The sequence below is a fragment of the Rhinatrema bivittatum genome, chromosome 12, assembly GCF_901001135.1.
Source record: "Rhinatrema bivittatum chromosome 12, aRhiBiv1.1, whole genome shotgun sequence".
Classification (NCBI taxonomy): Eukaryota; Metazoa; Chordata; class Amphibia; order Gymnophiona; family Rhinatrematidae; genus Rhinatrema; species Rhinatrema bivittatum.
Genome location: NC_042626.1, coordinates 81,582,253 through 81,608,164, shown reverse-complemented (window position 1 = coordinate 81,608,164; position 25,912 = coordinate 81,582,253). Strand labels below are relative to the sequence as shown.

The window sequence follows — 25,912 nt, the reverse complement described above, 5'->3', positions numbered from 1 at the left end:
ACGTCGCCTTGCAACGAGGTTCCCAGGTTTGTTCCTGTCTCCAGTTGCTGCTTCTGACTTTGTTCTTCCTACTTGGTTCCTGACTCGGATTGGCTTACGTTTTTTCTTGGCTCCTGACCCCGGACTGGCATTTGGCATTCTCTGGCTCTGATCCCGGACCGGCTTACGTTGTTCTCTGGCTTCTGACCCCGGACCGGCTTACGTTGACTCTCTGGCTTCTGACCTCGGACCGGCTTGCGTTGACCCTCTGGCTTCTGACCCCGGACCGGCTTGCATTGATTCTCTGGCTCCTGACCTGGGACTGGCGTACGGTGATCCATTGGTTCCTGGCTCTGGACTGGCGAGCAACGACCTGTCGGCACTCAACCTTGGACTCCAGCTGACCAGGCCCCCGCGGGCCCTCCTAAGTCCCAGCGGCCGGGTCTCTACGGGCTCCTCCTGGGGAGACTCCGGCTTCCAGGGTGAATCTCCTAAGTCCCAGCGGCCGAACTCCTACGAGCTCCTCTCGGGGGGAGGATCGGCTTCCAGGGCGAAGGTTCTCTCAACATAGTGCCAGCACCATCTTCACCTCCATCCTCGCCAAAGCCCTTGGTCGCATAGGGCTCCCAGAGTTCCACCGTCGGCAGCCACCAGCCTGTCCTCGCCGCCTCCCGGTCGGGGTCGCTACTGCAACCACATCCAGCAGTTCTTCCTCCGACTCCGATCGGCCCAAGGGTCCACGAATCCAACAGAATCGTATTGTTGCCGTTTGGGTGTGTAAAGTATCGTGAAAATTGTTAAAATCGTGAGCCGGCACACTAAAACACCCTAAAACCCACCCCCGACCCTTTAAATTAAATCCCCCACCCTCCCGAACCCCCCCCCAAATGCCTTAAATTACCTGGGGGTCCAGCGGCACACTAAAACACGGCACACTAAAACCCCCTAAAACCCACCCCGACCCTTTAAATTAAATCCCCCACCCTCCCGAACCCCCCTCCCCAAATGCCTTAAATTACCTGGGGGTCCGTAGCGGCGGTCTGTAGCTTAAATTACCTCCGTAGCGGCGGTCCGCAGCTAAATCGGGGGAAGGGGGAGAGCAGGAAACCGGCACACTAAATCGTGTAGTCTTCAGCCGGCGCCATTTTGCAAAATGGCCGCCGCAAAATGGCGGCGGCCATAGACCAAAACGATTCGACGCAGGAGGTCGTTCCGGACCCCCGCTGGACTTTTGGCAAGTCTTGTGGGTGTCAGGAGGCCCCCCCAAGCTGGCCAAAAGTTCCTGGGGGTCCAGCGGGGGTCCGGGAGCGATCTCCTGCTGCGAATCGTTTTCCGTACGGAAAATGGCGCCGGCAGATCGACTGCAGGAGGTCGTTCAGCGGAACCCTCCTGCGTCGAATCGTTTTGGTCTATGGCCGCCGCCATTTTGTGGCGGCCATTTTGCAAAATGGCGCCGGCTGAAGACTACACGATTTAGTGTGCCGGTTTCCTGCTCTCCCCCTTCCCCCGATTTAGCTACGGACCGCCGCTACGGAGGTAATTTAAGGCTACGGAGGTAATTTAAGCTACGGACCGCCGCTACGGACCCCCAGGTAATTTAAGGCATTTGGGGGGGGTTCGGGAGGGTGGGGGATTTAATTTAAAGGGTCGGGGTGGGTTTTAGGGGGTTTTAGTGTGCCGTGTTTTAGTGTGCCGCTGGACCCCCAGGTAATTTAAGGCATTTGGGGGGGTTCGGGAGGGTGGGGGATTTAATTTAAAGGGTCGGGGGTGGGTTTTACGGGGTTTTAGTGTGCCGGTTTTCCTGCCCTCCCCCTTCCCCCTTCCCCCGATTTACGATTTTTTGACGATAAATCGGGGGAATTGGTATTGTATCGTGGCCCTAACGATTTTTGATGATTTAAAATATATCGGACGATATTTTAAATCGTCAAAAAACGATTCACATCCCTACCGGTTCAGAGAAAACCTTGCCAGGGACAGAACCAGATGCTGTGCCTGTGGGTAGAATCCCATGCCACAGCAAGGACAGAGTACCATGTGCCAGAGTCTGTAGCTACATGCTGCCTCATGACAAAGCACAGAGTGTGTGATGACATCTCTCCCGCCAGTGCTCCTCAGCACTGTGCGGTGCAGAACTGACAAGGTCGAGACCATGTCGGGACAACGATAGATCCCTGGCATGGCTGAGGACTGCACAGAGAGGAAAAATGCCACCTAGCATTGCCTGAGACACTCAGAGTAGATGCTTAACCTGTCCCGACTGAGCATGCTGCACACCAACGTCACAGTAACTTCCAGCAGCGTGAAGAACAGTGTGACAACAGCGTCCCTAGAACCACTTGTGCTCTGGGTAAGATATGTTGGAGGGTGGCAATCTATGGTGTCCCCCCTCTAGTACCAGATAACGCTTCAAGAGCTGGGCCCTCGAAACTGTATTGAGAATGGTTCACCTTTGATTCCCTCAGGGAATGACAGCAGCAAAGTCCCTGGTGACCAAAGGTGCCCATGGGATTCTACGGTCATGTCCTGCAGCCTCTGACTGCAGCCACTGGTGCCCAGAGCGGTGACAGGGCCCATAGGGCCCATGGTGCTTTCATGCTCATCAACGCAAAACCACAACAAGGGCACCCAACGACTCTGCACCTAGGGTTCCAAAGGCGCTTGACCAAGCCATAATCAGTTCGTCAGCATATAGCGCCAACCCTGGCACCACAGGTGCCCATAGACACAGACCACCCAGTGGCCCAAAAGAACCGATGACCGCCAATGCCATCAACTGTTCTAGTCAGGTCACTTATTTGCCTGAGGGCGTCAATGCTGCAAGCTCGATGGCCTCGCACGTACTAAGGCTGATGAGAGCTTTGCTAGCGCCCATTAACACGGATGGTGAATGCATCTCAATGGGGCCTCCAATGCCGAGATCATCAGCAGCCATGGTCCAATAGCCGTAGGCTGTGAAAACACAGTACAGAGTTCCTCAGTGCCTCATAGAAGACACCACCAAGGAGCCTCGATGGCATGGGACCACTGCTCTCAGATGCCTCAGCATACCAGGGTGCCTCGAGCAGATGGCTATTCCTGCGCTCGATCTATTCAAGGCCAAAATCCCCTGCCACCCGAGGGCTGCAGGGTCATGCAGGGCCCTCAAATGCCCTGGCCTCAGGGACGACTAGGGCGCTCAATGACAAACCCAGTGCCTGGTTGGTGGTGCTTGACGTAGTCAAGGTGGTAACGAGAGGCATCGGTGGCCCCACACTTCAATGGCTTGAGGGCATCAATGGTAACGGGGCAGCACCACATCACGATGGTGCTGAGGCCACATTCTGCGCTGGTTTTGAGGCCATGCACCACGATAACCTAGTGGGCGGCTGCTGTATCAAGGGTACACACCTCAACGGCATCGAGGTCTGCCGCAGCATCAAGGCTCTGCCACCGCTTTAACCTCAGCAGCCTCGAGGGTGGCCACGCACGCACCTTGATGGGATTGAGGGTGTCGATGGCACTGCAGGTGTTGAGGGCCCTGCAGGTGTCCAGAGTATGTGAGGGCATCCAGAGCAGTGAGGGCAAAGTGGCATCGATGGTATCGAGGGCAGCACGGCCTCGAGGCATCAATGGCATTGAGGAGGTTGATCTGGGCTGCTACTCCACCACCTCGAAGCCCAAGCTGGTGCAGTGAGACTCCACTTCCACCAATATCAATGGCACAGAAGGCCTCTTGGCATCATGGGCAGTCACGCACCTTGATAGCATCAAGGGTGTCCCTGCCCCTCAATGTCAAGGGTGATGACCATGGCACTCGATGGCAGACCTGATCCCCAATGCTAGAGGTTGGTGTGCTTCACCACCTCGAGGCCAGAGCCATCGATTACTCCTGTACATCAAGCCCTGACGGATGGGACATGGTAATCCTGGTCCCTGACGCAGTCCTGACATTGATGTGTCAGACGAACAGTGTGCTGGTCATAGATTTGCATGAGCAAGCAATACTGGGCGTGGCACCAAGATGAGCAGCAAGCTGCTAACCCAGGCTCCTGCTCACCCTCTCTCCTAAGGAGACTATGCTGCCAAGACTGGCAAGCAGAAGGGGAGGCTACGTCATCCAGGGCTCCCTCCCGTGGAGACTAGTTCCTTGGAATGTGGGGAGGATAAGCTCTCTCCCCCACCCCCCCTCTCCCACAGGAACAGCATGGTCCTCAGTCCCTCCACCGTCCGAATCCATTGATGCCGATCGATCATTGAAATGACATGGAACTCCAGCCCAGGTAGAACTCAGGCGAGTCCCTAGGCTCAGCAGCCTACACAGATCGCCATTGGACTGTTGACGTCAGTCCTGTCAGCACAGGGGGGGAAAAACCAGACAGAGCAAGATCCAGATACAAAACTGCAAACTTTTTTTTTTTTTTTTTTTTTTTAGAGCAACAGACTGTCAGGCTGCACAGGGGAGTACCCCATGTAGCCAGCAGAAAGTTGGAAAGAGGAGGAAAAAGGAAAGAAAACAGTTGCAGCTCAAGAACTGTGAGAAGAGAGTAAAGCTGAATATTGAGAATACATAGCTCCCACAGCCACACAGCTCTGTGGAAGAAAAGAGATTGAGGGACTCTGCCTAGAGGGCAGGGTGATGGCTACAGCTGCACATGCTCGGTAGGGCATGCCTGAAAGTTCTAGAATCTTTCAGATCAAAGACTCCATCCGATGATGTCACACCCATGTTTTAGGACTAACATCCTGCTTGTCCTAGGAAAACTTAGATCCTCCTTGTAGCATAGTCTCTTCCCCAGACTGCCTCCTGTTCTCTTATAGTAATGTGTCGATGTTGGACTCTGTCAGGAAGTCTGATGTGATCACCCTCCACAGGTACGTCACAGCAGCTCAGCATGTCAGGGTGCATTTTGCCTGATTTGTAAAATGGCAGGTGGGCCGTTGACTCCCTGTCAAAAGCAAAACTGGATGGATTCCCCACATTGAGCCTGCCCCCTACAGTGAGAGGCAGCGCTGTAGTGTTCCTGGTTGGCACTTCTATTTTGGCTGGATCAGCAGCTATTTTACCATTGCTTTGCTCCAGAAATAAATAAGTCAGGCATTTCAAGCTCTTTACCTCCCTCTTCCCTTCGATAATCAAAGGGGGAAGGTTCCGTGGAGGCTACATATCTGCCTTGGGCCTACCTTTAGGAAAAAGCAGAATATCAAATGCTTATAAATAAAATAAAGAAGTGCTAGAGAGAGACTGCCAGTTTTTCACATACTTACCCTCTCTCATCCTCTGGCAGGCTCCCTCTCTCTCTCACATGCACACACACTTATCCTCTGGCAGGTTCTCTCATAAACTTTCTTCCATTATATTTTATTTAAAGAAGTTCTTAAAACATGAAGGTAGTACACACTTAATAAATATTTAAAAGTTTTAAAAAAAATATTTGAATTCAAACACATTTCCCAGATATGATCAGTGTGTATGGAAGAACATGGTTTACCATGACCACCACCTGGTGCACAGGGTTGATAGGATTGACCGTTGCTGCAACTAAGGGCTGTCCTTTCTTGCTTTTTGACTGTTCATGACTTGACTGAACATGTTTTCTAAAATTAGCATCAAATTTCGCCAGGATCAAAATTCAAGAGCCAACAGAAGGCATCTTACAGGGTCCTTGATCCAGTAATGGATAATCCCTTATGTCCAGGAAATGCTTGGTCCATCACCCCCCCCCATCTCCTTCTACCCTCCTTAAATCCTCTCAAACAGAATTCATTTCTCCCTGAGTATTTACAGGCCATGGGCAAGTCCTCCAGTGCTGACGAGCCAGCTTTCTCTCTGCCCACTTGTCTTGTGTATTTTCTTTAATGAGCTGTTGGTTTTAGCAGGCTGAGACAGTGCTGCTTTTCTATTGAATGGCAGCATGGGTCACCAAGGCTCTCCTTGATGCCCACTCTTCTTCTGTTGCTGTGGTATTATAATCTTTTAGTACTGACACTTGATAAATTTTCCCTTCTTTTCACAGGGCTCTGAAGGGTTAATATGCATAACTTGGGGACTGACCTTGACAGTTGCTTGTAAATGTGTCTGCATGCTGGAGAAGGAGAAAATATGCCTGTAAAGTCTCCAAGCTCCCTCTCCTTGTATCCCTCTGGCCCCTTTCCTAAATTCATACATAGCATCTCACAAACACCTTCACAGTGCCTAATGCTGTATACACCCAAGCATTCACACATACACAGTGCCCAATGCCATATGCATTCATGCTTACATGGTGCCCAACATCATATACACCCAATCAGTCACATGCACACAATGCCCGATGCCATATACACCCAAGCAGTCACATGCATATAGTACCCAATGTCATATACATCCAAGCATTCACACCTACATGGTGCCCAACACCATTTACACCCAATCATTCACATGCACACAATGCCCGATGCCATATACACCCGAGCAGTCACATGCACATAGTGCCAATGTGGTATACACCCAAGCATTCACACACGTACACTGTACCCAATGTCATATACATTCAAGCATTCACACCTACATGGTGCCCAACGCCATATACACTCAAGCAATCACATGCACACAATGCTTAATGCCATATACACTCCAGCAGTCACATGCACATGGTGCTCAATGCGGTATGCACCCAAGCATTCATGCCTACATGATGCCCAGTGCCATATACACCCAAGCATTCACACCCACATGGTATCCACTGCCATATACACCCAAGGATCACACATGAACACTGTACACAATGCCACATAAGCCAAAGCATTTGCACACACCTGATTCACAACCACTGTCTACTCCCATCCTCAAACCTAGTTCAGCCACTTCCATTCACACCCAGTACCTTACAAACATGCATATGATGCACAGGTACTATCACATCTAGTCCAGGCACTGACGTGCAACAATCATCTACATCCAGCATGTCACAAGCACACACTGCAGTCACTTCAATACACAACAAGATCTGCATCGGTACATACATAGTGAAGTAGACATCTAAATCGGCCTGTAGTATAGCACTCTGCCCCCCTTCTTCCCACGAGCATGCACCCATTTGTAGGGAAAGGGAGTAAATGTCCCCTCCTCCCCCAGCACACATACACTTGATCCATTGCAGAGACAGGCTCCTTTTCTTGGGGAAATGGAAAGCCGTTGTGAAGGTACACGTAATGTAAAAGCAAGCGCCTCTCCATCCTCAGGTGCTGTAAAAATTGTAGTAGCTGCCTTCAGTAGTCCCCTCTTTCTCACACTGATCTCCACTGCGGGCAACTGGTGAGCTCTCACAGCTTGAGGTATAGGGGGAGAGACGCCGTCTCTTGCAGTCGGCCTCATATGGTCCTGAGGAGTCCAAGGATTTTCCTGAGTGGGTGTCTGCCCAGGTGGAAGACTCGTCACTATCTTTGCTCTTTTTTTCACTGCTTGGGGGCAGGTGTCGCAAATCTCGCACTGGTCTGAACCAACTCAGAGTGCCTGTGCTTGGTCTGGGGTGATACTGGGCAGAGCTCCTGCTCCCACCCCAGCTAGCAGTAGAATCAAATGGGTGCTCCTGGTAGTATGTGAGTGCATGGTGGGCAGAGGACTGCAGAGGAAATGGCTTCACTCCATATGGTACAAACTTGTTCCCAGAATACTCAGCGTCATACGTGTTGTATTCTAGAGGGCCGGCTGAGGCTTGCTGTGAGGTGAAGTACCAGCGTGGGGGAGATGTGCCCAAGGGGTCTTTCTGCTGCAGAGCATGGGGGCTGCTTCGTTCCCCATTGTAGAAGCGGCCCTGGGGAAGTGGGTATTGCTCATGCAGGAAAGCCTGGTAGCGAGTGCCCGGTGTGAACTGCTGGCAACCAGAGGTGTCCGTGGGAGAGGGGGTTAGACGGTCCCCCTCAGCTGTTGTGTACATCCTGGGAAAGGAAGTGAAATGAGAACTGTTACATGTGGGATATTGCTGGACCTAGAGCATAGCAGATAGTGCCAGGAATGTCACACAAGCACCTGTCATGGTCATCAGATTAGTGGTAGGAATATCACAAAGCATATGTCATAGTCACCACCTTAGGGGCAGGAATGTCACTGGTCTTGCTTTAGGCTTTCTGGAGTGGCAGAACCATACAGGGCCCACACAGAAGCTTTCTCCTGCAGGTCCTTTCTTGTGTCTAGATTGTGCAGTGTTGTAGGTGTTCCCTGGGGAGAGAAAGTGATGGTGTTGCTTGAAGGTTAAGTACTTACGAATCAAAGTTGTCTCGGAAGCCTTTTGCAAAGGGATTGTGATCAATCTTCAGCTGTGTAATCTGTGAAAACCAGAGAGATCTCACTGCAGGTGGTAGTAGAATAGGGCAGGGGAGCTCCGAGTAACAACTTATGAACTCCAGATGGAAGTCTCTTGGGCACAATGCAAGTACTAAGGAGGACATTAGCAGCAAATGCAAGACTGAGATCAGACTCCACATGCTGTGGTTGACGAGTAAGGTGGATTTGGAGACATTCACTACAGCTGGTGGCAGACTAGGGCAGGGGAGTACTTAAGAATGCTGAGAGTTGGTAGTGGCTTTAAAAATGACCTTTCACTGAAAGCTGACCTCTGTCTTAGTAGTGGGTGGCTATTGAACACAATTCCACTCTCCATATATTACTGCTGCCCCCTGCCTGTGTTGAAAAAGAAACCTTTTCCTGAACTCCCTGCTACAGTCAGAATGGAAACCTTTTATAGTTTCTGCTATAACCTTCCTCCTCCCTGACTCTGAGGATCCATCAAGTTTGCAGTAGTCAGAATGGGCTGGGTCATGGGCAGGATCTGTGGTGAAGGTGGGTAGATTATGGATAGTCACGGGTGCAGGGATAGTGAACTCTGGTTTCAGGATTTCTGTCACGAATATTCCTGAGAAATACAGATATGCATTTCAAGAACCAGGATAATATCCATACTTTTGGTGGGCTAAGAAGCAGATCGGTGGCTCTTTGTTCATCATCCCTGCTCATGGGTGATGGTAGATGGGGAGGAAAGGGTGAGGCTGAACAGCATTGCACTTTAGCAGAGAGTTAGGTACAAAGTAGCCTATTTGGTTTTCAAAATGATTAGTACAGAGAATTTGCCATAGCTTAATGCAATGTTACATGTACACAATCCATCAAGATCACCACAATTCTCACAAAGCGGTTGCTGGAGGTTCCCTCTTTACATGGTGCGTATCTGGTAGAGACTTGAGGGAGAACATATTCAGTTGCTGCTTTGTAATTGTGGAACAGTTTACCAGCAAATTAACAACTGGTGCAAAAGCATTAAAAAAGCTTTTGGAAACTTTTCTATTTGTCTGGCCTTTCCTGACAGTAGCTACTCCGTTTGAAATTGTAGAGGTATGTATATATTGGCACCAGAGTTGTGTGATTCGGCAGCATATAAATATTTAAAATAAAAAAAAAATGGCATCCACTCTTAGGCCCCAAAAAGCCCAGAAAAATATATACAGAATTCCTTTTAAGAGTAACCTCTATGGATGTCTATCCTGAGCTTTTCTTAGATTCAGATGGGAATATTGCCTTGGTCATAGACCACTGTGAGAATGCTGTCCTGAATGCCAAGATTGTCAAGCCCATACTTACATCTGCATTCTGATATGCTGTCACTGCTATGAACTGTGTCTCCAGGAAACAGAAGGTCTGGGTTTTGCTGGATGGGTACTCGTCTGGCTCACCTTCCTTCACTTCAGTCACATGGAGCCGTGGCTGATACTTGTGCAAAGACTGAAGAACCACCATCTGGGGAAAAAGAAGAAACAGTTCATGCAATCAGGACTGGCATTCTGTGTCACATGACCACACGACAACATATGTGCAAGAGAACTGTGTTCATTGATGATTTTGAGGTATACTGTGCTCAGCTATCTTCTCCATTCATCCCTATAGTGTGAATTACCTTGAATATACCAGTAGGAACTTCTGTGGTAGGAGTGTGGCTAGGATACGTTTGACAGCAATAAACACAAGAAGTTGGATCGGTAAAATAGGACTTTATTGAATCTTGCCCAACTCTGGCTGAGTTTCGCTCAACGAGTTGCCTCAGGGGCTTAAAAGCCACTTAAGTTGGCTAAAAATATGAATTTCTCATATGCCTCAACTGCATATTAAAGATATATTCATCTGCAGAAACCAACTATTGGAGTGTTATTGAAATTGCCGCTTTTTTGCGCACTCTATTGACAGCAGCTGGCTGCGAAAGTTATGGCGCTTGTATGAGATTAGGATTGTTCACAAAAGATTGATACATACAGAAACGTTATGCACAGCTGGCCGCAACATACCGCATGTAGCTTTGATTTCTGGCTCCTGTTAAAGGTTTGGCATAGTGTCTGGCCTTGGCCCCTTTTCTGCTTCCTCAGCTCGTTGAGGCAGCTCATTGAGCGAAACTCGGCCAGAGTCGGGCAAGATTCAATAAAATCCTATTTTACCGATCCAACTTCTTGTGTTTATTGCTATCAGCCATCTTGGATCGGCTACCGGTTTGTTTCCTAGGATACGTTTGACTACATTATTGGGTCCCCTTGTACGGGTATGTCCAGATATACTTTTGAGTTCCTTCTTATAGGGTCTGACCTAGTTACATACGGTTGGGTTCCCTTGTTTTGGAGTGTGCTCTGGTTACATTTTTGAGTTCTATTATGTTGGTGTATCTCGCATATGCTGCTTTTGGGCTGTGTGGCCGCACAGGGTGCCATGCGCAAGGGGGTGCCACTGCCCCTTCCATATGATGTTTGCAAGTAAGAGAATCAGAAACAGTTTACAGGCGGAAGGAAGCTTCTTTCATTGGTGGCAGATGAAAGATCAGCCTGCAGGGAGGAGGAATAGGTTAGGTGAGAAAAAGAGGGGCAAGAAAGGGAAGAGAGAATAGGGCAGGGGAATTTGTATGTGAGGAGAGATGGGTATACTGTGCCAGAGCCATTGCCACTGCTGAAGGAGTGCTCTGGGGGGGCAGAGAGAGGGATATCAATTTCAGTTTTTGCTCAGAGTGCTGGTTAGCCTAGATGCAGTCCTGACTGAGGGTTAACAACTGGTTAAAAGATACGCAACAGAGAGTTAGACTATATGGTCAGTTTCTTCACTGGAGGAGAGATGAATAGTGGAGTGCCCAGAGCTCTCTATTGGGACCTGTGCTGTTTAACATGATCATAAATGATCTGGAAGTGAGGTGGTCCAATTTGAAGATGACTCAAAAAAATGTTAAAACAAAAGTGGATTGTGAGGAACTGCAGAAGGACCTTGCCAGACTGGGGAACTGTGTATCTAAGTGGCAGATGAAATCAAATGTTGACAAGTTAAAAATGATGCACACATAGGAAATTACGTCATTGGGGCCCTCGATTGTCTGAACTGAGAGCTCCCAAACCCAGCAAGCGAACTGCTTTAAAATCTCGGGCATCTATGATTTTTTATACCTCCAACCTCCAGCTATCTATTTGGTGAAGATCTTTGATGTCCACCAAGCGAAAATAGATAACTGATGAAAATCTATCATAATAAAAAAACTGAATCAAATTGTGCGACTGAATTTTCCAACATGGCGGCGGCGGTGGTCTGTCCAGATGAAGAAGGTGGTCAGGCAGCCACATTGGGAGCGTTGGATACTGATGTTCCTACCAAATCCAAAATATGCAACTGGTTTAGCGAACTTCGCCAGGACCTTAAAACTTATAATCAAGAGCTTATGGAAATTGTAGGTGAGTTGAAAGGAGATGGAGCAGCTTTTAAACTAGAACAAAGGGGAAAGCCGACAGTCGCTCAGCAGCGCATGGTTCAGAGAGAGGTATCTTCAAAGGATACTAATGATGCATTAGAATTAGGGCATCCTGACAGTGAGGTTCCAATAATAAGAAAAGTAGTCCAAGTGCCTGTAACTGAAAACTCACCTGAGCTAAAAAATTCTAACTTATCCCTATCAATTAAAAAGCAGAATGAAAATACAAACAAAAAACAAACTTTGAAATGTTAGTATGCTAATGCCAGAAGTCTAAGAAATAAGATGGGAGAATTAGAATGTATAGCAGTGAATGATGACATAGACTTAATTGGCATCTCAGAGACATGGTGGAAATGGGATAACCAATGGGACAGTGCTATACCGGGGTACAAATTATATCGCAATGACAGAGAGGAGCACCCGGGAGGAGGTGTGGCGCTTTATGTCCGGGATGGCATAAAGTCCAACAGGATAAACATCCTGCATGAGACTAAATACAAAATTGAATTTTTATGGGTAGAAATCCCTTGTGTGTTGGGGAAGACTATAGTGATAGGAGTATACTACCGTCCACCTGGTCAAGATGGTGAGACGGACAGTGAAATGCTAAGGGAAATTAGGGAAGCTAACCAAATTGGTAGTGCGGTAATAATGGGAGACTTCAATTACCCCAATATTGATTGGGTAAATGTATCATTGGGACACGCTAGAGAGATAACATTCCTGGATGGAATAAATGATAGCTTTATGGAGCAATTGGTTCAGGAACCGACAAGAGAGGGAGCAATTTTAGATCTAATTCTCAGTGGAGCACAGGACTTGGTGAGAGAGGTAACGGTAGTGGGGCTGCTTGGCAATAGTGATCATAATATGATCAAATTTGATTTAATGACTGGAAGAGGAACAGTGTGCAAATCCACGGCTCTCGTGCTAAACTTTCAAAAGGGAAACTTTGATAAAATGAGAAAAATTGTTAGAAAAAAACTGAAAGGAGCAGCTACAAAAGTAAAAAATGTCCAAGAGGCGTGGTCATTGTTAAAAAATACCATTCTAGAAGCACAGTCCAGATGTATTCCACACATTAAGAAAGATGGAAAGAAGGCAAAACGATTACCGGCATGGTTAAAAGGGGAGGTGAAAGAAGCTATTTTAGCCAAAAGATCTTCATTCAAGAATTGGAAGAAAGATCCAACAGAAGAAAATAGGATAAAGCATAAACGTTGGCAGGTTAAATGTAAGACATTGATAAGACAGGCTAAGAGAGAATTTGAAAAGAAGTTGGCTGTAGAGGCAAAAACTGACAGTAAAAACTTTTTAAAATATATCCGAAGAAGAAAGCCTGTGAGGGAGTCAGTTGGATCGTTAGATGATCGAGGGGTTAAAGGGGCACTTAGAGAAGATAAGGCCATCGCGGAAAGATTAAATGATTTCTTTGCTTTGGTGTTTACTGAAGAGGATTTTGGGGAGGTACCCATGATGGAGAAGGTTTTCATGGGTAATGATTCAGATGGACTGAATCAAATCACAGTGAACCTAGAAGATGTGGTAGACCTGATTGACAAACTGAAGAGTAGTAAATCACCTGGACCGGATGGTATACACCCCAGAGTTCTGAAGGAACTAAAAAATGAAATTTCAGACCTATTAGTAAAAATTTGTAACCTATCATTAAAATCATCCATTGTACCTGAAGACTGGAGGATAGCAAATGTAACCCCAATATTTAAAAAGGGCTTCAGGGGCGATCCAGGAAACTACAGACCGGTTAGCCTGACTTCAGTGCCAGGAAAAATAATGGAAAGTGTTCTAAACATCAAAATCACAGAACATATAGAAAGACATGGTTTAATGGAACAAAGTCAGCATGGCTTTACCCAAGGCAAGTCTTGCCTCACAAATCTGCTTCACTTTTTTGAAGGAGTTGTTAAACATGTGGATAAAGGTGAACCGGTAGATGTAGTATACTTGGATTTTCAGAAGGCGTTTGACAAAGTTCCTCATGAGAGGCTTCTAGGAAAAGTAAAAAGTCATGGGATATGTGGCGATGTCATTTCGTGGATTGCAAACTGGCTAAAAGACAGGAAACAGAGAGTAGGATTAAATGGACAATTTTCTCAGTGGAAGGGAGTGGTCAGTGGGAGTGCCTCAGGGATCTGTATTGGGACCCTTACTTTTTAATATATTTATAAATGATCTGGAAAGAAATACGACGAGTGAGATAATCAAATTTGCAGATGACACAAAATTGTTCAGAGTAGTTAAATCACAAGCAGATTGTGATAAATTGCAGGAAGACCTTGTGAGACTGGAAAATTGGGCATCCAAATGGCAGATGAAATTTAATGTGGATAAGTGCAAGGTGATGCATATAGGGAAAAATAACCCATGCTTTAATTACACAATGTTGGGTTCCATATTAGGTGCTACCACCCAAGAAAGAGATCTAGGCGTCATAGTGTCATTGAAATCGTCAGTTCAGTGTGCTGCGGCAGTCAAAAAAGCAAACAGAATGTTGGGAATTATTAGAAAGGGAATGGTGAACAAAACGGAAAATGTCATAATGCCTCTGTATCGCTCCATGGCGAGACCGCAACTTGAATACTGTGTACAATTCTGGTCGCCGCATCTCAAAAAAGATATAATTGCGATGGAGAAGGTACAGAGAAGGGCTACCAAAATGATAAGGGGAATGGAACAGCTCCCCTATGAGGAAAGACTAAAGAGGTTAGGACTTTTCAGCTTGGAGAAGAGACGGCTGAGGGGGGACATGATAGAGGTGTTTAAAATCATGAGAGGTCTAGAACGGGTAGATGTGAATAGGTTATTTACTCTTTCGGATAATAGAAAGACTAGGGGGCACTCCATGAAGTTAGCATGTGGCACATTTAAAACTAATCGGAGAAAGTTCTTTTTTACTCAATGCACAATTAAACTCTGGAATTTGTTGCCAGAGGATGTGGTTAGTGCAGTTAGTATAGCTGTGTTTAAAAAAGGATTGGATAAGTTCTTGGAGGAGAAGTCCATTACCTGCTATTAAGTTCACCTAGAGAATAGCCACTGCCATTAGCAATGGTAACATGGAATAGACTTAGTTTTGGGGCACTTGCCAGGTTCTTATGGCCTGGATTGGCCACTGTTGGAAACAGGATGATGGGCTTGATGGACCCTTGGTCTGACCCAGTGTGGCATATTCTTATGTTCTTATGTTGCAGAGATGAGTAGATGATGTGGACACTTGTGTGGATTCTCAAGGTGAGGATTTATCCTGCCTGTGCTCGGAACATCAGACTCTATAGAAATAATTTACTACTGTCGCAGAGAAACTAGAGGACATTGAAAACTGAATCCGGCACAATAATTTGCGATTCCTTAGGGTGCCAGAGACCCCAGAATATCAAGATTGCAACTCTATGGTAACACAGATCTGCAGATTTATCCTTGCTTTTTCTGTCATCGGAGGCTTCCTCTACATTTCCTATTAAATTAGAAAGGGCCCATGGCTCTGTTGGTGTGTGACCAGATAATAAACCAAGAGATACTGTGGTATGTTTTCACAGTTTTGCTGCAAAGGATAAGATTCATAATTCTGCTTGTAAGCAACTTACTTGGAACTGGAATGGTCATGAAGTTTGGATATTTGCCGATCTTTCACAGACAAGAATTAAGAAAAAGAATGGAATTTCGAATGGTTACCGCTCAACTGCACAAAGAGAGCATTAAATACACATGGCTCTATCCTTTTGGGATTTGGTTCTCCTTTAAAGGGAATATCTCATCACATCAAGACCCTAGCGGAAGCAAATGTGATCTTCCAGGAGATGGGACTACCAATGGTAGTCTGTGTCACTAATAATCCACTATCAGTGCCAAGCAGAAAAGAATCCTATTGATGGCAATGCGCAAGAGGGGAAGGAGACTCCGGAGGAATTCGGTTGGTTCCACCACATAGAAGGAAGTGACCTGAGGACTAAGATTATTTTTCTTCAATTATCTTCTCGCTTCACCTTCTTAGTTGGCTTCGACCCTTGAGTAGGGCGAAATGGGGGCTGGTAGGATTATTTGTCACCTGAGATTTTATATTGTCGAGGACGCATATAAAGAGGAGGCAGGAAAACACTGCACGGAGCGGCAGTAGCCACAGAGGCATTCACGGAGTGGGATGCCAGTGGCCAGTGGTTGGTGTTCCACCTTCACGGAGCGGAAGGATGGAGGGCTGCCATCTCCAAATTAAAAAAACAAAACAAAAAAAAAAGCAGGGGTGGGTTCATGGGCTATAGGTATTACCAATTATTAGGCTTAGTCAATATTTGTTGATAATTAATGTGACTTTCAAGGCATAATTCACTTTCAATGCATATCCAGCATAGCTCTCTGCTTCAATGGCAGAGAGCTATGCTGCCGCTTACCCAACTAATCAAGCTTGATATTTCACTTGGATGCAGCTCCATCACTGCTCTCTGCATTAATGATGGGGGCGAAAGGGAAATAGAACCTAAGGTTACTAAGAGCCAAGAGAAACAGATAAGTATGAGAAAAAAGAAGTGTGAAGCTTGCTGGGCAGACTGGATGGGCCAATTGGTCTTCTGCCGTCATTTCTATGTTTCTATGTTTCTTTTGATATTTGAAAGGCTGGTAGACAATTTCCTTTAACTATTGATGCTGAGGGGGTGGGGGAACCCGATGATTACGTTGTCTCCTCCAGCATTATACTCTGATCTGTCAGTTTTTAAGGACAGATCACAGAGGGATTGGGATGAGGAGTGGGAAGTGGGAGGGAATGGGTATTCCTCTCGCTATACATATTATTGTTGAAGCTTATGCTTAAAAGAGGGTGGGATGAAGGCTTTTTTTTATACAATGTCCATCAGTTGCGAGGGCGAATCTGGAGGATGTTCTCCACACGATATACTTGCCTTGGTTTTTTGTTTTTTTTTTATCCTGCAATGTGTCACATTATTTTTCACCATGACAGCGTTTAAAATATTTTCTTTAAATGTAAAAGGGTTTTACACATGTCAGCAACAATGGTTTTGTTTTTTTACATCCGAAGGTTACAAATACAAATAGTTCTGGTGCAAGAAAGGCATCTCAAGGCCTGGGCAGCGCACTGCAAATCAGCCAAGTACATGGGCTTAGGTATTCTATTTCAGAAAGATTTCATTTTTGAATTTCAAGGCTGTTATAGAGATCAGGGGTAGATTTACTCTGGTAATCAAAGTAGAAAAAAAAGAGTACTATACATTAATCTCGGTGTATGCACCACAGACACAACACAGTCTCTTTTTTCACAATCTGTTTGATATAATAAAGGAAAAGTCTATGGGATCAGTCATAGCAGAGGGCAATTTTTTATTTTTATAAATTCTCAGTACAGATAACATAATAAAACCAAGTTTGTTTAGCGTAAATGGTGTTTCTGTAGATAGCAGAATGAATTAGCCATGCTGTCATGGGAACTGTCATTCAGGGCCCGGGAGGCGGAGCTTTACCAAGCAGAGGATAAAGTTTTTGCTCTCTGCGGCTGCACGTGTGTTCCCACGCAGGGAAGTAACAGATTCTCCTCAGTCTGTAATTAAGCTTTAATGTAGTCGAGTAGACTGTCGACTGCCAGGGAGGAGGGAGGATCAGCATGGCTAATTCATCCTGCTATCTACGGAAACACCGTTTACGGTAAGCAAACTTGTTTTTTTCCCGTCGATAGCAGGGCTCCCGATCACGCTGTTTGTGATGGCTATATGGCTGCATGATCTATGTAACGTGGCAGACACCGTGGACAGGAGGATAGAGACTGCAAGACTGCTTGCCCTATCTTCACATCAGTGGCTGCTTGTTGGTCAAGGCAGTAGTGAGACATGAAGGTATGAAGCGATGACCATGTAGCTGCCTTACAAACATCTACAGGCTGCACATTCTTGAGATGTGTTAATGACACAGCCACTGCCCTAACTTGGTGAGCCTTTGGAACAGAATGTAGAGGTAGCTTCTGTTTCTCGTAGCAGAATTTGATGCATTGTACTATCCAACTTGATTTGGCGCGTTTAGCCACCGGTAGACCAGGTGCTTTCGGGTCGAAAGAAATGAATAATTGAGACACAAGGGAGTTGGAGTGTGTTCTGTCTTTATAGTATGCTAACGCTCTTTTGCAGTCTAGCATATGTAGTAATTTTTCTCTGTCATTAGCAAGAGGTTTAGGGAAAAATATTGGTAGTTCTATGGTCTGATTCAGATGAAACTGAGAAACCACCTTTGGAAGGAAGGATGGGTGAGTCCTGAGAACTACTTTGTGATGATAAAACTGTAAATATGGAGCATAGTGAACTAATGCTTGTAATTCACTGACTCAGCGTGCAGACGTTACCGCTACGAGGAATACTACTTTCCATGTAAGGTATTTCATGTGTGCCGAGTCCATAGGTTCAAACGGGAAAAGCATGAGCTGTTTCAAAACTAGGTTGAGGTTCCATGGAACTGGAGGTTTAGAGATTGGCAGGCGAAGGTGAGTTAGCCCTTTAACGAAACGAGAAAGCAAGGGGAGGTTGGAGATAGGGTGATTGTTAACTGGCCTATGATATTTATTTATTTATTTATTTATTTATTTATTTAAGGGTTATTTATATACCGAGGCACGTTTGCAAACATCACCTCGGTTCACAATGTAACATAACTTAGCAACAAGCTTTACAATAATATCAATTCTAACAGAGAATAGGCTAACAAGGGCTGGAAGAGATAATACGTGAATTATATACATATATACATTTTTTTTGTTTTTGTTTTAACAAAGGGGTTAATCAAAGCAGTCAGGTTATTAACAAGAGGGGAAAGGTATTAAGAGTGATAAGTAGGGGAGGAGGATACCCATAAGGGTGGGGGGGGGGGGGGGGTGGAGAGAATAAACATATTGGGCGTGAGTCAGTCCATCAGTCATACTGCGACTTTGGGAGGGAGTCAGTTAGTCAGTCAGGGTACGCTAGTTTGAAAAGCCAGGTTTTGAGATTGTGTTTGAATTTTTTATGGCAAGGTTCCTGGCGTAGATGGGAGGGCATTTTATTCCAGTGGGAGGTTCCTGCTATAATGAATGAGCGCTTTCTAGTGGTGACATGCTTCATAAGTTTGGGAGAGGGAGTCTGGAGTTTGGCCTGGTGTTGCGTTCTTGTTGGTCTAGTCGGATTGCGAAGAGAGAGATATTCAGGGAACCATTGCATGTTTTGGTTGTGGATGGCTTTGTGTATGAGAGTGAGGGATTTATATATTATCCTGGAGGTTACTGGGAGCCAATGTGGTGACTGAAGTACTGGAGTAATGTGGTCATGACGGTGAGTGTTGGTAAGAATGCGGGCAGCAGCATTTTGTAGTAACTTAACGGTTGTATGGTACTTTTTGGTAAGCCTAGTAGGATAGAGTTGCAGTAGTCGAGTTTGGACAAAATCATGGCTTGCAGTACTGTGCGGAAGTCGGAAGTGTGAAATAGTGGTTTGATTCTCTTCAGGGTGTGGAGCTTGAAGAATCCGCTTTTTATAGTAGCAGAAATGAATTTTTTGAGGTTGAAGTGGTTGTCTATCATTATGCCAAGGCTGCGGACTAGCTGGGTGGGAGGGCAGCCGGGTAGTGAGGGGGAGGGGGAAAGACTGCGAGAGGGGTTGTTAGGAGGAGAAAGAATGAGTAGCTCTGTTTTGTTGGTATTGAGTGCCAGGAAATTGTCAGTGAGTAATTTGTTTATTTCAGAAAGAGCAGAGTTCCAGATCTTCATTGCATTTGCGATGGAGTCAGTTATTGGGATGAGTATCTGCACGTCATCAGCATATATGAAGTGCTGGATACCCAGTTTAGAAAGAAGTAGGCAGAGGGGGAGGAGGTAGATATTAAAGAGAGTTGAAGAGAGGGAAGAGTCTTGTGGTACTCCTCGTGATAGATTGACAGGTTTGGATTCGTTACAACCAATTTTTACACTGTAGCTCCTGTCATTAAGGTATGATTGGAACCAAAGTAGGGCAGTGCCAGAGATGCCAATTTCCATGAGGCGTTTGATGAGTGTGATGTGGTTGACTATGTCGAATGCCGCAGAGATATCCAACAGTGCAAGTATGTGGGATTGTCCATTGTCCATAGCTTTAAGTATAGTTTCCGAGAGGGAGATGAGTAGTGTTTCAGTGCTATGGTGTTTGCGGAAACCATATTGGGATGAGGAGAGTATATTGTGTTCTTCAATGTATTCTGTGAGTTGTCTGTTGATAATTTTTTCCAGTATTTTGGAGAGGAAAGGGAGGTTTGATACTGGGCGATAGTTGGCTAGTTCATTGGGATCTAAATTTGGTTTTTTGAGGATTGGTTTTATAATGGCTTGCTTAAGTTGCTTTGGGACCTGGCCTAGAGTAATGGATTTATTCAGGATGTTTGCGATGTGTTTGGCTATAGTAGCGGGGCTTGTGAGTAGCGTTTTGGTGGGTAGGTTGTCTGAGGGATGAAAGGCAGGTTTGATTTTTTTGAGTGTGGTTTCGATTTCTAGTGCAGATGTGTTTTCGAAGTTCGAGAGAGAGGTGTTTGAGGTTTGTGTGGATGGGTACAATTGTGTGATCTGGGTGGTGTAGTCTATTGGGGTATTTTTGGGTGCTGATAGGTTTGTGGAGCCAGTATGAGCTGTGAAGCGTGCCATGATGGTTTCCACTTTAGTGTGAAAGTATGAAGCTAGTTTCTCACATTTTGTTTCATCGTCCTTGTCAGGGTTGCATCTGTCTGGTGATGTGATCAGGCTGGTTACATATTGGAAGAGGGCTTGTGGGTTGAACTGGAACTGATGGATTCTTATGGCATAGAAATCTTTCTTTGCTTTCTCTGTGGCCTTTCGGTAGGTGTGTAATTGGGTGCGAAACAGTGATAGGGTGGCTGTGAGACGGTTCCTCCGCCAGGTTTTTTCTATTTTCCGAAGTTCCAATTTCATGGTTTTAAGTTCTTTTGTATACCATGGTTTTTTGTTTTTTTTGTCTAAGTTGATTTCTTTGGTTTGGGAAGGGCAGAGTCTATCTGCTATGTTGGTAGTGATTTGGAACCATGATGAGGTAGCAGTATTAGCATCTGCAAGGTCTAGGTTAGGGAGTTCTTTTGAAAGGGCCTCTATGATATCTTCAGTCTTAGCCTGTTTGCGAAATCTGATTGGTTTTTTTGGGTTGCGAGGAGAGGGGGATGCCTTTTATTGTGCACCGGGTATCAATACGGTAGTGGTCTGACCAAGGAATGGGCGTGCAGCAGGGAAGGTCAGCTTGGACTAAAGTATTGGTAAAGTTGAGGTCAAGTGTGTGCCCAGCCTTGTGTGTAGGGTTAGACACGATCTGTTTGAATCCGAGGGCATTCATAGCTGTCATTATAATTTCACATGAAGGGGAGAGGGGGTCACTGTCAACATGGAGATTGAAGTCTCCGAGAATGATGGCTGGGGTGGCAATGTTTATGTGTTTAGAGATATATTCTATGAGGGGGGAGGGGTTCTTTTCTAGAAGGCCGGGAGGGGCGTAAATTAAGCAAAGTTGGAGGGAGTTGGATCTAAAGATGCTGATCTCCAATTTGGGTGGGGGGAGAATAGCTTGGAGCGTGAAGTTGAATTTCTTTTTGGCGGCAAGGAGTAGTCCACCCCCTTTCTTTTTGTGTCTAGGAATGGAAAAGATGCTATATAGATCTGTGGGAAGTTGGTTAATTAAAGCAGTGTCAGAATCCTTTAACCAGGATTCTGTAATGGCACATATGTCAGGGGATTTGTCAATGAGGATGTCATGTAGTAGTGTGGTTTTTTTGAAAATAGATTGAGCATTTAGAAGTAGAATAGAGAAGATCATCATGCCTAGAAGTTGTGTGAGGGGGAGGCCATAATGGGTATAAGTGATCTGTGTTGTAGAGTTCGGTAGGTGTCTCGGATCACTTTGTATGGGGTGTAGAAGTGTGTAATGGTGGGAATGAGTTGAGAACCCATTTTTGCTAGATAATGAGTGGGTTTCAGAATGAATGATTGTTGATAGGTATGAATAGGATAGGTTGTTCACTGCAGGGAGCCGAAACGTATGGGATACGGAGGGGTGAGGGAAGGCAACGGAATATTAGCAGGGGTGAATGTAGTAGGAGGTCGTCCTGGGGTAGAAGATTAGAAAAAAAAAGGGGAGGTAAGATATTATGTTTCAGGTAGTATTATTGTCCAGATACGTATTCTTTGGTAGTCTTGAAGCGCAGGTTGTGGGTACAGATCCTAGTGAAAGACGCATGAGCCAAATAGATGGTTATGAGCCAAACGTGGGGGGTGATGGTGAACAGGAAACTCACAGTTGGTCTCAGTGTTATTTGGATAGGTCGGGAAATCCGTCGGAAGCTGTAATATAATAGTCAGGTATGCTGGATATCTTCTCCTTCTCTCATGAGCTTCGGCGTAGGAAAAAAGAAGGTTCGCACGAAGGGGCGCGCCCCTTAGTCGCGCGACGGCTAGGTAGGGCAGAATTTAAAGGTCTCCGGCCCAGCGGCAGTGACGTCAGCAGGAGGGAGGAGTCCGAATCGGGCAGGCAGGCAGGTAGGCCGCACGAAGGGAAGCGCGGGCTCTCCCGGACCCCGACGGGTCGCGTGCCGGTAAGCGACCCGTCGGGGTCCGGGAGAGCCCGCGCTTCCCTTCGTGCGGCCTACCTGCCTGCCTGCCTGCCCGATTCGGACTCCTCCCTCCTTGAGATATGCCCCAATGGCACTGAGATGAACTCTTATAGATGATGTTGCTAGGCCAGATGTGTACAGGGTATGTAGGTAATCCATGAGCAGTTCAGGTGAACAGTCAAACGGTGCAATGCCCTTGGAAATATAAATGGAAACTCTACTCTACCTGGTGTAACTATAATTCCTTCTAGTTGATAGTTTCCTGGACTCCAACAATATAAACTGTGTTGAAGTGGAAACTCCTTGCTCCGTTAGTAGGAGCCGCTCAATCTCCATGCTATCAAATGGAGAGACGCGTGTAGCAGATGCTGGAGTGTCCCTTGTTCTTGGACCAGCAGATCGGGTTGATTCGGTAGTCGAATTGGGTCCTTGATCGACATACATAGAAGGTAGCTGTACCACGGCTGCCTGGGCCAGGCTGGGGCTATGAGGATCAGTTGAGCCCTGTCCGCTATGCACTTTTGAATTGTCCTAGTAATGAGTGGTATCGGAGGAAAGGCATACAAAGAGGCCTTTTATCCAAGGAATGAGGAAGGCATCCTGAGCTGGCTGGGTCTTATTGAGCAGAAGCGGGAAACCTGAGTGTTTATCTCCATGGCAAAGAGATCTATTGATGGTGTCCCCCACTGTATGAAAATTCTTTGGGCTATGTGTGGATTGAGGGACCATTCGTGTGGATGAAATGTGATTTAGTTTGTCCGCTCTTGTATTGGCTACTTCCGGTAGGTAAGTTGCCTGTAAATGTATGGAATGTCGATGAGCGTGCTCGAAGATTATCAGGATGTCTTTGCACAGGGACCATGAACCTGACCCTCTTTGCTTGTTTATATAAAACATCGCCACCTGATTGTCTATGTAGATCATGACTCTGTGGTTTTGAAATACTTGGAGTGCATTTCGAATTGCGCTGAGTTCCAATAAATTTATCTGCAAGGCCTGTTCTGATATTGTCCATAGACCCTGTATTTCGTAAACCTTGAGATGCACTCCCCAACCCTTGCAGGATGCATCGGTGGTCAATACTATGTTGTGAGGAGTGGGGCTGAATAATGCTCCTTTGGAAAGGGTGGAGCCGAGGAACCAATGGTTGTGAGTGTTGTTTCCATTGATGTTTTAAACCCCACTGCAGGTGTCTCATATGTAGCCTGGTGTTTGGAACTGTGAAAATAGCTGCTACCATATGGCCCAATACAATTAAAACTTGTCTTGCCGAAGGTCTGAGCGTTAAGTTCAGAGAATGTAGGAGTTGTCACATCTGTTGTTTCCTGTCTTCCGGCAGGTACGCCCTGTTTCGTCTGGTGTCCAGACAAGCTCTGATGAATTGTAGAGTCTGAGTTGGCTGCAGATGTGATTTCTAAAAATTGATCACCTGCCCCAACTCCTGTAAGCAATTTATTACCCGTCTGAGGTGGTCGATCAAGATGTCCGGAGTCAAGGCTATTATCAACCAATCGTCCAGATATGGAAAGATTGTCATACCTTGTTGTCGGAGATGAGCCGCCACCACCACCACGCATTTTGTGAATACTCTGGGTGCAGCCAATAGGCCAAAGGGAAGAACCTTGTATTGGTAGTGTTGATGCTTGTATCGAAAGCATAGGTATTGCCAAGAGGATGGATGGATCGGAATGTGTGTGTAGGCATCTTTCAAATCTATTGAACACATCCAATCGTTGGGTTGAATTAGGGGTAGATGGATTTCAATGATACCATTTTGAATTTTTCTTTGATCATGAATTTGTTCAACTCCCGAAGATCCAGTATTGGGCGAAGGCCTCCAGATTTCTTGGGAATGAGGAAATAAGGGGAATAAAAGTCTGCGTTTCGGGCTGTCTGGGAAACTAGTTGTATTGTTTGTTGTTTGTGAAATAAGGCAATCTCCTCCCCGAGCTGGGAATGAGATCTCTGTGGTACTCGAATTGTGAGATGGGGCAATGTGGGTTTCGTTGTAAATTGGAGTTGGTAGCTGTGTTTTACAATCTCTAAAACCCATTGATCTGATGTTATATTTTCCCAGGCCGATAGGCGAGAGTGGATTCTGCCTGGGGGTGCTTGGTGCTGTGGTCCTAAAAAGATTGTGTTTATTTTACAGGGGCTGCAGGTTGTTGGGCTGGTTGCCTCTGGTTTCATGGTTTGCCCCTTCACTGATGTGGATGTTGTTATGGCTGTGGATGCTGATATGATTGATAAGAAGGCATCCTGTATAGGCTGGTATGATCTATATGGTCTGCGGGCGAATTGTTGTCTATGAGCAATGCCGAAATAATGGCGAGAAGAAGAAAATTGGGTGGAGCCATTTGGGATTGAACCGCAATAGCTTTGTCCTTAAGTTTACTAACTGTATCTTGGAAACGTTCTCCAAACAAACTGTCTCCTGTACATGGGAGGTTGGTGAGCTTTTCATGAAGATTTTTCCTAATGGCACTTGCCCGAAGCCATGCCATTCTGCGGGCTGCAATGGCTGCAGCAGAGCCCTGGAAGATGTCTCAAACCCTTCGTACACTGCTCTTAAAAGGTGCCTAGAACACTCTTCCATATCACGGACAGGAGATGGAATCTGTTCTCCGGTAGATGCAAGCATACCTTTGGTCACTTGGATGCACCCATACATATATTGTACCATATAGAATTGATGGTGCTGTATGCGAGCATTCAACATTGCATTCTGGTAAATCCATCTTACAAACTCATCTAAACACCAGTTATCTCGTCCCGGTGGGTAGGAGGTGTGAGTTTTCGATTTCTTAGATCTTTGCATCATGGATTCGACCACAATTGATGCAAGTGGCAATTGGGGCACAGTGTAGTGAGGCGTTTTCCGCATTCGGAACTTTAGATCAGTTTTTCTTGATACAGCCGAGAAAGAAAACGGCGTTTCCCAAGATTTTTGTAAAACGCTGTGTAAGACTTCCTGTGATGGAAGAGATGTTGGCTCTCCTGGAGCATCAAAGATCTTTAGCAGACCTATAGTTTCTGCCCTGGGATCAGGAATCTTTTGGACCTCCAAGTACAATATTGTACCCAACTTTTCTAAAGATTTCGGGTAAGTTAGGTCTTCAGGTAGGGAATATGGCTCCTGTTGCTGATCTGGTGGGTTGGATGGGTACCCAGTAGAAGAAGTTGGTGAAGTTTGCAGGGAAACTGAGTCAACTGGAGTTTCCGGGTTTTGAACTGATGAAGCAGGGAGAAACCCTGTTGGGGATGACGGAGGCTCCACTAATGGTTCCCTGGAAGTTTGTACTGTTTCCGGAGAATCTACAGAAGGTTCGGTAGGCATTTTGAAGGATGATTGTAGGACTTCAAAAAATCCTGACAATGGAACAGATTGAAAAACGCTTTCCTTGTCTGAGGCGGCATTGGTGGACGACCTGGTTGCATAGGTGGTGGTAACGTATTCCGGGTGCCAGGGTCGAAAGGAATGGACTTTGGTGCTTTATATGGGACATCTTCCTCCTGTTTTTTCTTTTTAGGCAACGTATGTGACCTCTTGTCTTCCGTATGCAGTGACGTAGAGGGAGTTAAGTGTC

At 46.0% G+C, this 25,912-nt stretch overlaps 1 protein-coding gene across 1 annotated transcript in view; it reads right to left on the bottom strand.

The window, feature by feature from the left end:
* Positions 1–5,182: 5,182 nt before the first annotated feature.
* TBX21 (T-box transcription factor 21) overlaps positions 5,183–25,912 on the bottom strand; it is a 126,705-nt gene continuing 105,975 nt past the window's right edge. Inside the window, exons 4-6 of the mRNA XM_029573979.1 lie at positions 9,575–9,730; positions 8,204–8,265; positions 5,183–7,878 (exon numbers count right to left, since the gene is read on the bottom strand). Coding sequence (XP_029429839.1) covers positions 7,179–7,878; positions 8,204–8,265; positions 9,575–9,730 — 918 coding nt within the window. The 3' untranslated portion in view covers positions 5,183–7,178. The remainder of the gene's footprint in view (positions 7,879–8,203; positions 8,266–9,574; positions 9,731–25,912) is intronic.